Consider the following 16,267-nt stretch of genomic DNA (forward strand, 5'->3'; position numbering starts at 1 on the left):
AAAGATGTATAAACTATCTCTATTCCACCTATTGATATGTTATCTCAAATATAAAAAAACGACTTTAGCCCCTGTAATGTTGGAGTCTGTCAATGATGTATACTAAGCCCATTATTGTTTAATATGTTCATAAATGACTTAGCTCTATAAATTGAGTCTACATTTGAACCAGGCATCCAGTTTCCCCTAGAGTTTCTTCAGCTGTCTTTATTATTGTTTGCGGGGGATGTAACTTTAATTGCTGATACTGGATTTGGCCTACAGAAGCGCATGGATGTTCTTAGAGATTATTGCCATACATATTCATTAACGGTTAACTTTGATAGAACTATAGCAGTGAAGTGGTTTTCAGTAAGGGGTGATTTTTATCTTAACATGATAAATGGTATTATGGCGATGTTAGATACGAATGGGTTTCTTCTTATAACTATTTGGGTGTATCATTCTGAGAAACTTCAAATTGGTCTACCAACGTATGCAATGCTGCACTTCAGGCCAGACAAATAATATTTTGTATTTTAAAATCCCTCAGGAAAGTACAACCCTTTAATTATAAAGTATTTTACAAGATATTGAAAGTAGCACCAATATTGTTATATAGAGCTGACATTTGTGGTTTAAGTAACTATAAAGAAATTGAACAGATCCATATATTAGCGTGCAAACTCTTCTCAGACGTTAAATCTTCGACACCCGGTCATGTCTTAAGAGGTGAGTGCGGTAGATATCCTCCGTACATATCAGCATGTAAGCGTTGTATTACTTATTGGTGTAAGGTTATATGGATGCTTAATAGTCGTTACCCAAGAAAGAGCTATAACCTGTAACAAAGCTGTAAATGGCAAGATTAATTGGGTATCCAAGGTGCAATACTCTATTTTAATTTGATTTCGACTATTTTAAGGAAAGCAAATCAGATTGTGTACCATCACCTAAATTAAATAAAATTTCTGTGTTAAACCATATCTTCTAAATATCAATATAGATAAATGTCGTACTGCGTTTTCCCGCTATCGTTGCAGTTCTCATACACTCCCTATTTAAGTGGGTAGATATCTCGGTGTCCCAAGAGACCAAAGATTTTGCAACCTCTGTATCATTGGTCTAATTGAAAACTAATACCATTTTCTATTAATTTGTAAAACATATAATAATCTAAGACAAATATATACCCGGAAAATATTGCGTCAAATAAGTTTAACATATCGTTTTCATCATGCCATACTGAAACCGTGAAAAACTTTCATTATATGTATGCAATGAAAGTTAGAAGCTCTTTAATGTCCAATGTGGACCTGACTACTTAAATATACAATTGTTCGATGGCTTACATTGCGAAATGAATAAAGAATAAAGCAAAACTAAGCATGCCAATCTATGACATGTTCTTTACCGGTAATTAACCTGAAATGCAAATCTAGTTCTTGCTGCTTGTTTGCTCGTTGTTAATTCATGCAGTTTGTGTTGGCATGTTGTCATGCTTATTATGTTGTCATGCTCGTTGTGTCATGCTCGTCAATGTCAAACCCAAACCCACGCCTAAAGTTTGATCTTTCATATCGAATGAATATCTACGTAATAGTCATATGCATACCTTGTCTTCTATGTTCAGATGACCTCTGGCACACAGAAAGGGACTATGAGTACACTGGACACCGGGACCACGTACTGTCCACGGGACTTGATCTGAAGTCGGGCTACACGTTCAGGGCGGCTGTGAAGCTGTGTGCTGTGAACGTCTGCACTGACGCCGTGTACAGTGACGGAGTAACAGTGCTACACCATCCACCTGTAAGCGGCAACATCAGCGTGAACTACACGAACACCGACACAGGCTCCAAGGTGATGAGGGCATATCTGATGGATGTCTCTACTAGTATTCTCCGACGCCATCAAGCATATCTAAACAAATGCATGCATTGGTTTTATCATTTGTCAAAGGGCATACCCTGAAAAGTTTGTGTTTACAAGTAACTAAAAAGTATGTCATTTACAGGTAGGGGCGGAGGGCAGCTGAAATCTTGTACTTACATCATGGCTTTGGTCGATCCTTCAAAGGTCACGGTCACATCGAAGATACACTTCCAACTCATTCTATGTGACAACAATCTAATTATCATGTTAAAAAATGTGTCGGGTCCTATGAGCGAAATCCATGATATGATTTGTGTACAGAATGATATTCACGAACAGAGAGCTGACCAACTTTCAACTTTTCACCAGTTCTATCTTCATTAATGCTATAGCTTCTAAAATACTCAAAGATACTGTTTGGCACACTTGCTAACAAATAAAAATTATACTTTACTGTGCATATGAACCGCTTAGGCTTCCACGGTTTAGTGGCACAGGGATTATTTTACTGTGAGTCTCTATACTGGCGTGTCCCACACCTTCCTGCGTCCACTGTTCCAGCTTGAGGTGACCATGGCAAGGTTTGCTGACCCGGACATGCCAGTGAAGACTGAAGCGTATGGCGTTGTAGACAGATATGAATGGAGCTTAACAGACAGTGACCATGACAGCCGGCTTCTGACAACGTGGCAGCCAGTGTCAGACAGCACAACCAGCGGGGATGTGGTATGTTGGATGAGGAAAGTGAATGTTGTTGAAAGCGGCAGTCAGCAAAAGTCAAGCTTTATCAATGCGGCCTGTAAAAACCAGTGGTTGATATCGTAAGGAACGTCCCACCGATCTCATTAACTGCTCATTACGACATGTTGTTTTCATATTGGCTTTGTTACAGGTCCAAGGTCAGTCATATTGGCCCAAGAGTGACAATATTGGCCCGATCCATTATAACTTTCACAGCTATTTCGCCCTTGATGCTCAGTCAAGGAAACTGTTTACTTCCGCCATTCACACACTTGGCACAACAAGTAATTATTGCCTGACGCCGCACAACTGTATTCCTGCCCCGCGACTGCTGTCTGTAACAAACGAGACAGTATTCCATTTTCATCGCTATTTTGTCTCTAATCCCAATGGAATCCGTTTCGTCGGATATTCGAGAGTGATTACTCTCTAACGTTGACGTCAGATATCTACTCTAACCGGGGAACCACGAGGTAGCATTGTATCTAATATGGATGACAACTACGGATAAATCACAACACTGTTACTCCCAACACATCGGTTGTTCCAGATGACATTCCATGTACTGCTGCCCCAACGCCTGGACTTCAGTAAGTGCCGTCGTCTTGCTGTTCGAGGCTACAACAAAGTGGGGCTCTCCACCACCGTATCCGCCGACGTGAGAGACTGTGCTGAATACGACCCTGCGGTTGTAGTGCCTGCCATCGTCATCGATGTTGTTGGTAAGATTTAGTCTGATTTAAAGACACTACCAGAATTTCCAAGGGATATGTTTGGGATATTTCCAAAGGTCATGGCTATGAACATGCGGCGTGTGGATAATTTCGATTTACGCAGAGGCTCATCGTGATAGAACTGTTTTGTGCAATTTTGCACACATTTGTTTGTCCGCTGGTCCTTTTGTGAAGCATGTCAAACGAAAATATTCTACAATTTCCTCAATATCAATGTTGATTTTGTTGATGGTTCTGTACTGTTGGACGGTACTGATACGAGTGTCCACCAAGCCAAGTGCCATATCAAAACGCCACAGACTCAAGTTTTCAGGGAGAGGCTTTCTAAACGACCACTGCGTCGAGTTTATGTGCAGTATGTTGAGAAGAGCAGTAAACCCTTCGCATAGATGAAGTCGGCTGTCCTGAAAAGTGAAACTGAGAGGCTTTCTGTTTGCTGCTCAGGACCAGTCACGTCCCATTCGAAAGTGCATCACAATGAAAATATGAAATGCAGATAATACAGTGAATTAAATGAGACTGTCCAACACATTGTCTGTGGATGCCCAGCTTTGGCACAAACACAGTTTCTAAAGCAACATGATGGAGTGGCTCGATCCTTTTATTATCGTCTTCGGCATTCATATGTTTTTGACACAAAGGGCCATGTATATGGACCCAGAATATGTAGATAGCGCCATGAAAAATGGTAGATATAAAAGTCTTTGGAAAAGGCCTGTATACAGTCTCACATCCATCCAGGCCAACATACCTTAATGTTGTCATTTTTTATAAATCGAATGAAATCATTTATATCATTGAATGTTCTGTCCCTTTCGACACTAATGTGACAAGATTCAGGACAAACATGGCAAATATGCGGACCTCGTTTCGAAATGTCATGCTTGCATTCCAAATATCAAGTTGTCCGATTCCATTGTTCTCGGTGCCTCCCAATCTGTTGACTGACATTAGGAGAGTACCCAGGTTTGCTGCCAAGAATACAGCCCTTCTGACAATCTGGGTAATGCAGAAGGCTGCAGTGTTGGGGAGTCTCAGAAGAGTTCTGGGTGGGTTCAGCTAGGCAGCACGGCCTGGGAGAAGTCCCATTCGCTGTCTGGGCTGCGTGTAGAGGGGGCAAGGACCTCAGCCAGTTGGGCGCAAAAGTTTTTTACATATTTCCTGTGTTACATATCACAGATATGTCATATGTAATTATTAACTTCTTCATCTGAACCATATTGTGCTATTTCCCAAATATCCCTCCACTCAACGAGTGTCATGTAAGTTACCATCCTGCTGCCAGGCGCCAGACAAGTTGCTGATGTCGGGTATCCCATCACCCTGGAAAAGAATGACAGGTGGAAGCTCGCTGATGCTGACTACACCCCTTACAGGAACACCCTGTCTGCTGTGTGGCCGACACTCCGTCACAGGAACTACACGTGGGCAGTGGTGTCAGGTGACCAGGTGGACCCCTCCTCACACTACAAGAAAGAGAGTCTGATGACCTTCACTGACCCCTGTAGCATGCCTGATGTCATCAAGTGCGGGCACACAGGTAGTGGATTGACGAGAATTACCATGTTCATTCATCAAGGCCACCACAACCCTCAAAACGAACGCTGTATACATAACATTTCCGAGAAAGTGAAATGCATACTACTTTGCACACCACTACTTTTACAAAAGTCGATATATTTAAAGATGAAGACAGGGTGCTTAATGAATCAGAAATGCCCAAAACAACATATGCCGCTCCATATGCAGAAGAATTTGTATCGGATAAGAGATGAAGAGTATTATTTGTCTCGAAAATAGAACTATTACAAAAAATAGACACTTACATTTTTATGCCAATTTTGTGAGTGGTGGGTGCTACGGGTAGGACAAAGCATGCTTGCCCTTTTTTCGAACACCTGGTGTTATCACTATTTTTCAGTTTTCATTCAATTAATTTTCATCCCATTTCTGCATTTTACGCCAAATGGAATATTACATGATTAGTGACTGGTGTTTCAGACAAGGAATTTGTAAACGTGGCCTTTGTCGAGACAGAACGGCGGCTAGTCCACGGGAGGAGGTTTTATGTGTGTGTTCATGCTGATGCCAGAACCGTGGAGAACGAGAAGTGGACAGAGGATTTACCAGAGGTCAACTCGTGTAGTGACGGGGTCACGGTGGACGTGACACCACCGAGCGGAGGAAGGGTTTTTCTGGGCGGACTCACCAGTCCCACCTTCCAGGTGCAATAGTCAGCTCAGTCTCGTCACTGGTTTACTCCTGATAACATCCTGATCCGCTGTGCTCAACAAAAGAATTTAATGTCTCTTTGATACATTTAATATCTACTCATTTACTGAAATTGACTTCCACACATTATGTACCTTGGCATCAGTTGAGATTGGCACAAGTCTCATGTAGTTTATGTAAAGCGAGGCAATATATGTATGTGTGAAATGATGTTCTTGAGCACTGAAACCTTCTCACTCGTGGTACATATGTCATTTCCCTAGAGTGCTGTTAAGCGTTTGTTCAATGGTAGTTTTCCGAAGACACCTTACCATTTCTGGTGTCCCCTACCGTTATGTTGCTTTAGTATTGCTTTTTGTGGCATTACCATTCTCACCCATAGGACCATTGCTGTTTTTTGTTGAGTGAGATTGTGAACTACAGGTATGTTTGTTTAGACTAGCACAAGCGAGATGGTGGTCTACTGGGACGGCTTCACTGATGTAGAAGAGGAAGGGTCTTCTCCACACCCCAGTGGGATAGCATATTATGAAGTTGCTCTGGGTAAGTCTCTATAAAATGTTCACCATGCAGTGATTCCGGTTAAGAATATGCGCCAAGAAGCCTTTGCTGGTCGTGAGGGGCGAGCTAGGGGCGATCGAATGGTCAGGTTAGGTGACTTGGGTGCCTGCGTGTCATTGTGCGGCCGTCATACAGCTGATTTATTGCAGAGTGGACCAACAAACAAACATAATATCTTGTCCTCTTATTGTGACTTTGACAGTGGTTTTGGCGAAGCAAGAATTTTGAAGTGTGGATATTATGTCAGTTGTCAACAGGGGAAACCCCTTCTAGTTTACTTAAATAAATCTTATGAAGGTCATCTAGAACATACAAGATTACACATTACTGGTATCTACAGGCTACACACAACATCGACAGAACAGATTACTGAACGCAAAAACGGTACGGCAGGCGGCAGATTGCTTTTAACCTTTGTATGGGACAATAACTTGATCCAGCTTATGAAAGGAATCATTACTTTCGTGTACCAGCTTCAAGTATTGACTTTCACACCAATATGTTATGCAATAAGAGACATTGTACATTCTGCCAGATCTGATTGCTGAAGTGATTTATGTCAGTCATAGATAATTATCAATATTTACAGTCTTATATTTTACCACAATTCGTTATCACAGAACCGAGTCGCTTCACAGCACCAGACTCTAGCCACGTGTACGCTTGATGGCTTCACAGTACCAGGCTCTAGCCACGTGTAAGCTTGATGGCTTCACAGCACCAGGCTCTAGCCACGTGTAAGCTTGATGGCTTCACAACACCAGGCTCAAGCCACGTGTAAGCTTGATGGCTTCACATCACCAGGCTCTAGCCACATGTACGCTTGATGGCTTCACAGCACCAGGCTCTAGCCACGTGTAAGCTTGATGGCTTCACAGCACCAGGCTCTAGCCACGTGTATGCTTGATGGCTTCACAGCACCAGGCTGTAGCCACGTGTAAGCTTGATGGCTTCACAGCACCAGGCTCTAGCCACGTGTAAGCTTGATGGCTTCACAGCACCAGGCTCTAGCCACGTGTTGGCTTGATGGCTTCACAGTACCAGGCTCTAGCCACGTGTCAGACTTGATGGCTTCACAGTACCAGGCTCTAGCCACGTGTACGCTTGATGGCTTCACAGCACCAGGCTCTAGCCACGTTTAAGCTTGATGGCTTCACAGCACCAGGCTCTAGCCACGTGTCGGCTTGATGGCTTCACAGCACCAGGCTCTAGCCACGTGTAAGCTTAATGGCTTCACAGCACCAGGCTCTAGCCACGTGTAAGCTTAATGGCTTCACAGCACCAGTCTCTAGCCACGTGTCAGACTTGATGGCTTCCTGTACCAGGGTGACCGGTTAACTGTGAAGTAACTCCGACTCCTCTTTCGTAGGTTCTGATCCAGGAGGGGAGGACGTGGTTGCAAGACGGAGAGAGGGTTTGGTGAACCACGCCATCCTGCACGGCCTCCGGCTACACGACAGGCACACCATCTATGCGTCGGTGACAGGTACAAGTCAATGACGACACAATCCTTACACAATTTGTGTTCCTATTATCTGGTATTGCATAGACGGGTGGTGTTGTGACACAATATACATGTATCTGACATTATATGGTGACAGAATAAACATATATCTGACACTGTATGTATGACATTGTACAGATGGATGGAAACAGAATATACATATATCTGACATTGTATGTATGACATCGTTCAGATGGATGGTGACAGAATATGCATTTATCTGACATTGTATATATGACATAGTACAGATGGATGGTGACAGAATATACATGTATCTGACATTGTATATATGACATTGTATAGATGGATGGTGACAGAATATATATATATATCTAACTTTGTAAATTTGACATTGTACAGATGGTTGGTGACAGAATATACATGTATCTGACATTGTACAGGTGGATGGTGACAGAATATACATGTATATGACATTGTATATTTGACATTGTACAGATGGATGGTGACAGAATATACATGTATCTGACATTGTATATTTGACATTGTACAGATGGATGGTGACAGAATATACATGCATCTGACATTGTATATTTGACATTGTACAGATGGATGGTGGGAGAATATACATATATCTGACATTGTCTAGATGGATGGTGACACAGTTTACACCTATCGGACATTGTGTAACACAGTGTATATGTCAATATATATCACTCGTACAGTGCGTTGGACATCTGACGTAGATCACTGGTTAATGACATTGCAGTAATAAAGGATCAATGAACGAATAAATAAAATAGATAAAAGCATATCGCGACTGATCCTTCAATTTACGCATTTTTGATATTTGATAATATTTTGATAAATAGGTTCCTTGTTACAAAGAAAATTGTTTTGTGGATCACCGTCAGCGTCTTCTGTTGCAGCCACGGACTTTGTGAACAAGAGCAGGACAGTCATATCGTCGGGGGTGTTGATTGACTCCACGCCGCCAGTGACGTCAGGGGCATCAATACATTTCTCTGGGAAATACATAACGAAGTCTGTGATAGATGTGTGGTAAGTGATACAGTTAGTGTCCACCAATAATACTGTTAGAACTTGACATAAAGTGAATCTGATTGTTGGTTTCCTTTGCTGGTGAGATTGTCTTCAGTTTGAAAGTATTGATCGTCTGTGGCGTGCTTGTTCAAGCTGGGACGGTGCTCTGTCTGACCCGGAGAGTGGCGTCGTAAGCTATGACGTCGGGGTGGGATCGAGACCTGCCTATGACGACGTGGTCAAGTACACATCTACAACGGACCAGTGTATGGTTATCGACGGCGAGGCACCCCTAGCAGACGGGCATGTCTACTTTGTCTCAGTGAAGGTAATGTATTTATCAATTTATATATTCTGTATTTCTAGCTTCAAGCCATATGAAAGCCTAACTCTCAACAAATGTGTCTTGCCCCCTACGAGGCAATATTTTACGGACGCTTCTCTTTCTATCTAAGTCAATAAGAGTTATCTTTTCTTACCTTTTTTTTCAAACTTCCGGAAAAAGCACGTGTTTCAAATCAGTGGTTTCTACGCCTACTCAAAGGTCTTATCACCATTACTCAAGTGCTGATATGTACAGGTTTTTTACCCCTTTTGTACTACGGGTTTATGATGATTAAAGAAACAATACAAGCATCTTTTCGAAGTCGTTATAGTAAAAAACCTTCATCGCCACTCTCGTATATGAGGCACAGCGCTCCGATGACCACGAGACGTACGATCCATTGATACATTATTCTTCCAAGAATTGTGCGTGAGTATTACACTATGGAATCACGTAAAGGATCTAGACGTTTAACGGAGCTAGGTTACGAACTATACCAAGAAAACGTGCAAAATTATGTCAACAAACTTTCCAAACTAGCAAGGCAAACAGAGAGTGCCTGTTCACACTCGACACATGATGATTTGGGACAATTAACCAGTGTGCGTGCAAATATTGACTGCCAATACGGGAAGTATGAGGAAACATATTTGGAATTCTTTGCATATTTACAACGAACTGGCACTGAAGAAAGTTCACAAGTACAGGCAGCACATCAAAACATTGCCGATTCACTCTTGAATAAGGTGCAGATGGCACTGAAGGACATTAATGCTAGAATTACTAGTTTGACAAACACTGACAGGACAGAATCAGCTTCTGTGCGAAGCAAAAGCCTTCATTCAAGTGGAAGTTCTATTCTCATGAGACAAAAAGCAAAGGCTGAAGCGGCCAAGATTCGACTGAAATTCGCTGAACAGGAAGCAAAGATGGAGAAACAGCGAGCTGAACTGGAAGTGAACCTGAAACTTCTTACTTCACAGTGTGAAGTACATGAAGCTGAGGCAGAATTACAAGCTATGCAGGGAGTTTTGGAGGTTGACAAGAAATCAAGGCGAGACGACCGTTCTTCCCAGACATCGGCGAAGCTCGAAGAAATTCAGAAATTTGTGGAAAATCAACAAACCTTTTATGAGTTTGAAACTAGGATACTTGACCAGGTTGAAACTGTGTCCAAGAACCAAGACATACCCGTAAGTACGAGTACACCTCACAAAGCCGGGCAGAGTAATCGCAACACAGTTCATGACCTCAAGTCCTTCCATAACCATGGTGACGACTCCCATACTCAACCAAGGCAAGTACATGCACCAGAGGCCTCGACAATTCAACGTGGTACTGTTCCACCAAATAGTATGCTCAACCCTGCAGCTGAACCTTATGTCCCAGACATGACAGCTCCCCCTGCATTGGGACATGTGACAAACCAACTGGGTTTGTGTTCAGAACTCTCCAAATATTTGATGAGGAAAGACCTCCTCCTCTCTCTGCTGAGTAAATTCAACGATAAGCCAGAGTATTTTGCTGTGTGGCAGAATAGCTTTACACAAATTATGTACGAACTAAATGTGTCTCCGCAGGAGGAAATCGACTTGCTGGTCAGGTGGCTTGGCCCGGAGTCCAGCAGACAAGCCGCTAGTATTCGTGCTGCTAATGCTCATAATTCACTTCGTGGCCTTCAGAAGATCTGGGAATGACTGGGGGACAGATATGCCAGTCCTGAGCTTGTGGAGTCTGCACTCAAGAAAAAATTGTCTCATTTCCCTAAACTTTCCAACAAAGATCATGATAAACTGTATGACCTGGCAGACATTGTGTCCGAAATTGAGTCTGTGAAGGACAATCAGAGGTACTCAGCCCTTCTGGCATACTATGACTCTTCAGCGGGCGTGACTCCGATTGTGAACAGGCTTCCCTACCCTCTTCAAGAGAACTGGACAAATGAAGCAGTCAACTGCAAGGAACGGTATCATGTTGCTTATCCTCCCTTTTCTGTGTTCTCAGAATTCATAAGCAGACAGGCTAGAATCCGAAATGATCCAAGCTTTCTTTATGACTCACAGTCAGCGCCAAATTCCACAAAGAAATTTCATCCCTTGAATATCAACCCAAACTTCAAACTGTTGTCAAAGAAAACTGACATCGGGGAGAAAGACAATGTTACGGAACGAGTTAGACTCTGTACCTACCACGATAAATCGGAGGGACATACTCTTAATTATTGTAAGGGGTTCCGACGTCTGTCTCTGAGTGAGAGAAAGGACTTTCTTGGTAAGCATAGAATATGCTTCAAGTGTTGTGAATCTACTCAGCACACTGTGCGTGAATGCAAGTGTAGCATTCAGTGTTTCTTTTGTGGGAGTGTTCAGCATGCTACCGCCATGCATAGTAACAATGAGGGAGAAACCTCCGCTAAAGTTGCAGACAGCAGGACTTCGCTGAGGAAGCATGAAGGGGAGAGAAACGTTACTGCTCTGTCGGCGTCACATCATGAAGAGAAGCCAATAACGATGTCAGCTTGCACACAGATATGTGATAATTTGGTTGGCGGCAAGTAATGTGCCAAGACTCTGCTAGTCAAGGTATTTCCAAAAGGATGTCCAGAACAGTACTTATTCTCATACGCTGTTATCGATGATCAGAGCAACCGGTCACTTGCAAAAAGTGAGTTCTTTGATAATTTTCATGAAGATGGAGATGAAGTTGAATACACACTCTCATCTTGTGCTGGTTGTGTGACAATGTCTGGCCGACGAGCATCAGGATATGTCATTCAAGCCTTAGACGGGTCCTCATCATTACATTTACCCACCTTGATAGAGTGTAATGAGATTCCAAATGTGCGAGAGGAGATCCCTACTCCAGAAACAGCTATTCATCATCCTCACTTAAGGGACATTGCTGAGTACATCCCACCTATTGATTCAGGTGCAGGCATTCTGTTGCTCATAGAACGTGACCTGCTAGCAGCTCATCATGTACTTGATCAGCGCATTGGACTGCCTGATGCACCGTATGCCCAGAAGTTGCACCTTGGCTGGGCAATAATTGGGGAAGTCTGTCTCGGGCAGGTACACAAACCGGATGTGGTAATAGTTAACAAGACTCACATGCTCAGGGATGGTCGAACAACAATCATGGGGCCCTGTCCTAATCATTTTGAAGTCAACGAGAGAAATGACTTTGGGGAGAGTGTCTTTCAGAAAACAAGACTTGACGAAACGCAGACTTTGTCTATTGAAGACAAGCAATTCCTGAGGATTACGGATGCCGAATTCTCAAAGGATAGTGATGGCTGTTGGACTGCTCCACTACCATTTCGACAAGATCGTGCCAGGCTGCAATGCAACAAATTCCATGCCATTCATCGAGCAAAACTATTGGACTCCAGCATGCGCAAAGATCCAACAAAGCGAGAACATAGGACAACATTCATGGCAAAAGTCATAGACAAGGGACATGCAGAAATAGCCCCTCCATTGGAAAAGGATCAAGAGTGTTGGTACTTGCCCTTGTTTGGTGTTTACAATGCCAAGAAACCAGGACAAATCAGGGGTGTATTTGATTCATCTGCGAAGTACAATGGCGTCTCTCTGAACAGTGTCCTAATGACTGGTCCTGACCTCACAAACAATCTGTTGGGAATCCTTCTCAGGTTCTGAACAGAATCCTTTGCAGTGACGGCAGATGTGGAGCAAATGTTTTACTGCTTCAAGGTGAAGCCATCTCATCGTGACTACCTCAGATTCTTCTGGTACAGAAATAATGATCCAAGCCAAGACTTGATTGAGTACAGAATGACTGCTCATGTGTTTGGGAATTCACCCTCTCCTGCAGTCGCTACCTATGGTCTCAGACGATCAGTGGAAAATGCTGACGTTGATGTGAAACGGTTCGTGGAGAATGACTTTTATGTTGATGACGGACTGCTGTCCGTCCCCACAGAGGAAAAAGCCATCGATCTGATTCAGAGAACCCAGAGTGTGCTCCAACATGGGGGTAACATAAGACTACACAAGATAGCCTCCAACAGTCGAACTGTGCTAGCTGCGTTTGATGCGGAGGACCTCGCCAAGGACATCAAGGACTTGGACTTCAACACGAACACTCCTCCGCCTCAAAGAAGCCTTGGCCTATCCTGGGATATTAACAAAGACACTTTCACCTTCCAAGTCTGTGCCGAGAGGAAGCCCTTCACCAGGCGCGGGGTATTGTCTACCATAAACAGCCTCTACGACCCTGTGGGCTTTGCAGCACCAGTTGTCATCAAAGGAAAACTGTTGCTTAGGGAACTAATGTCAACAACCTCTGGTTGGGATGACCCCCTTCCCTCTTCTTACTTATCTCAGTGGCAGAACTGGTGTGACTCCCTCAAGAATCTTGAAAATGTTGTCATCCCAAGACCTTATTCAAAAATCTCAATGTCTGCTTCCCTTACCACAGAGATTCATATATTCTCTGATGCTTCCAAGGAAGCAATAGGTGCTGTTGCTTACCTCAAGATGTACGACGTCAATGGCACCAGTACACTGAGTTTCTTGCTGGGCAAGTCCAAAGTAGCCCCACGTCATGGACATACCATACATCGGTTAGAGTTGTGTGCTGCTGTTCTATCTGCAGAGATGGCAGATGTCCTACTCCAGCAGCTTGACATTCATTCATTTTTTCACAGACAGCCGCGTCGTATTGGGTTATATATGCAATGAGAAACGAAGATTCCATGTGTATGTCGCAAACAGGATTGACAGAATTCGCCAATCTTCACAACCAACACAGTGGAACTATGTGCCATCAAACATAAATCCAGCTGATCAAGCAACGAGGTCTGTGACATCATTGTGCTACAGTGATAGCCTTTGGTTAAGAGGACCTGATGTCCTGAGCCAAAGTGATACATCCGATATGTGTGACTCACAACTTTTCTCGCTTGTCGACCCAGACAATGATAAAGAGGTTAGAGCCGAACTCAAGTCGACTAAAACCTAAGTCTCTACAGCTGTGCCGCAACAACTGGGCACTGATCGCTTTACGAGATTTTCTAGTTAGAAAAGACTTGTAAAGACAATCTCACATCTGAAACACATTGCAAGATCCTTCACCAAAACTAACAGTTCATGTGTTGGTTGGCACCAGTGTAAAGACTTAAGAAATGTAGAAGGATTTAAGGATGCAGAGGTCTTCATTGTCAAAGCAGTCCAAAGGGAAGCTTACTCTGAGGAGATCATGTGTCTGCAAAACCAGAAGCCACTTCCAAGGAAAAGCTCAATCTTGTCCCTCTCACCTGCTTTAGATGAACAAGGCGTTCTTAGGGTAGGAGGAAGACTCAAGAACAGCAAACTGACAGCTTGTGAGATTAATCCCATTATCATTCCCAAGGGAAACGATGTTGCAAAGCTTCTTGTACACCACTACCATGACAGGGTAAGACATCAAGGAAGACATCTGACGGAAGGTGCTCTGAAATCGGCAGGTTACTGGATTATTGGGGCAAAAAGACTGGTGTCATCTCTAATCAGCAAGTGTGTCACGTGCAATCGGCTCAGACGAAAACCAGAAACTCAAAAGATGTCAGATTTGCCTCCAGACCGCTTGGTGCCATGCCCACCATTCACTTATGTTGGTGTTGACGCTTTCGGACCATGGGAAATTGTGACTCGTCGTACAAGAGGTGGTAGTGCAAACAGCAAAAGATGGGCGATATTGTTTACCTGCCTAATGATACGTGCAGTACACATTGAACTCGTTGAAGAAATGACAAGCTCCTCATTCATAAACTGTCTCAGAAGGTTTATTGCCTTAAGAGGGGAAGTCAAGCAATTCCGTTCTGATAGGGAACAAATTTCATTGGTGCTATTGAATCCCTTAATGTCACTGCTGTTAATGTAGAAGATGGGCCTGTGCAAGACTTCCTGTACAACAATGGTATGGCTTGGTTGTTCAACACCCCTCACTCATCTCACATGGGAGGTGTATGGGAGCGAATGATTGGGACTTCTCGGAGAATACTTGATGCTATGCTCCTGAACACAAAACGGTTGACCCATGAAGTACTCTCGACCCTTATGGCTGAAGTGACGGCAATCATCAATGCTCGACCTATCACATCCACCTCGACTGACCCTCAACAACCGATGATCTTATCACCTGCAATGTTATTGACTCAAAAAACGGAACACACCCCAAATATTGATCTGTCTCTAGATGTAAAAAATATATGCAAGTCTCAGTGGATATATGTCCAGACACTTGCAGAAGAGTTTTGGCGAAGATGGAGACTTGACTACTTGCAGAGTCTTCAAACCAGGTCGAAATGGAAGATTTCCCAGCCTTACCTGCAAGAAGGGGATGTTGATCTTGTGAAAGACAATTGTGCAAGGAATGAGTGGCCTCTTGGTGTTGTGGAAACAGTGTTTCCTGGACAAGATAACCTTGTCCGCAAAGCCGCGATTCATGTGTACAAGAACGATAAGTGTGTGACTTACAACCGTCCAGTTGTGAACCTTGTTCGCTTGTTTTAATTCCACTTGTGTCTGTGAGATATGTGACATTAGAGCGACATTTCAATTGTGTGTGATTTCCATGCGAAATCAGAAGGGGAGTGTCTTGCCCCCTACGAGGCAATATTTTACGGACGCTTCTCTTTCTATCTAAGTCAATAAGAGTTATCTTTTCTTACCTTTTTTTTCAAACTTCCGGAAAAAGCACGTGTTTCAAATCAGTGGTTTCTACGCCTACTCAAAGGTCTTATCACCATTACTCAAGTGCTGACATGTACAGGTTTTTTACCCCTTTTGTACTACGGGTTTATGATGATTAAAGAAACAATACAAGCATCTTTTCGAAGTCGTTATAAAATGCATAACCTTATTACTACGTATAAAATGGTAAAAGTGTGAAACTGAAATATATGATACTATAATGTCTTAATCGTGCACTAGGGATACAACAAAGTAGGCCTGCACAGTCTCATCACTTTACGACCTGTGACGGCTGACAACACACCGCCATCTAGGGGCCACGTGTATGATGGACAACGCACCAACGTTAGAGGCCAGACAAAGGACGCTGACTTTGTCACCCTGATGTCGGAGATGGGTTCCTACTGGGAGGGGTTTTCTGACCCCCACTCTTCAATCAGTCACTATCTCCTCCAGGTGGGCACGTGTCGGGGATGTGACGACACGCTCGCTCAGTCACACGTGGGAGCAAGAACAGGTAAAAAGCAAAAATGTTCCTTAAATATCATTAATAACGCAAAACAGTCCTCACTGTACTGGGTGTGAGTAAGTTTGTCCGCCGCTTCAAGAAATATTC

At 43.3% G+C, this 16,267-nt stretch overlaps 1 protein-coding gene across 2 annotated transcripts in view; it reads left to right on the forward strand.

Annotated features, from left to right (window-relative positions):
• The window catches only part of LOC124115824, a 276,313-nt gene that overhangs the window by 247,773 nt on the left and 12,273 nt on the right, over positions 1-16,267 (forward strand). For both annotated transcript variants that reach the window (XM_048397065.1, XM_048397066.1), the window contains exons 26-35: positions 1,613-1,842; positions 2,416-2,580; positions 3,146-3,317; positions 4,615-4,869; positions 5,331-5,554; positions 5,999-6,104; positions 7,492-7,608; positions 8,514-8,646; positions 8,782-8,956; positions 15,892-16,168. In XM_048397065.1, the coding sequence (XP_048253022.1) occupies positions 1,613-1,842; positions 2,416-2,580; positions 3,146-3,317; positions 4,615-4,869; positions 5,331-5,554; positions 5,999-6,104; positions 7,492-7,608; positions 8,514-8,646; positions 8,782-8,956; positions 15,892-16,168 (1,854 nt within the window). The remainder of the gene's footprint in view (positions 1-1,612; positions 1,843-2,415; positions 2,581-3,145; positions 3,318-4,614; positions 4,870-5,330; positions 5,555-5,998; positions 6,105-7,491; positions 7,609-8,513; positions 8,647-8,781; positions 8,957-15,891; positions 16,169-16,267) is intronic.

Source organism: Haliotis rufescens, unplaced genomic scaffold, assembly GCF_023055435.1.
Source record: "Haliotis rufescens isolate VD_foot unplaced genomic scaffold, xgHalRufe1.0.p SCAF_16, whole genome shotgun sequence".
Classification (NCBI taxonomy): Eukaryota; Metazoa; Mollusca; class Gastropoda; order Lepetellida; family Haliotidae; genus Haliotis; species Haliotis rufescens.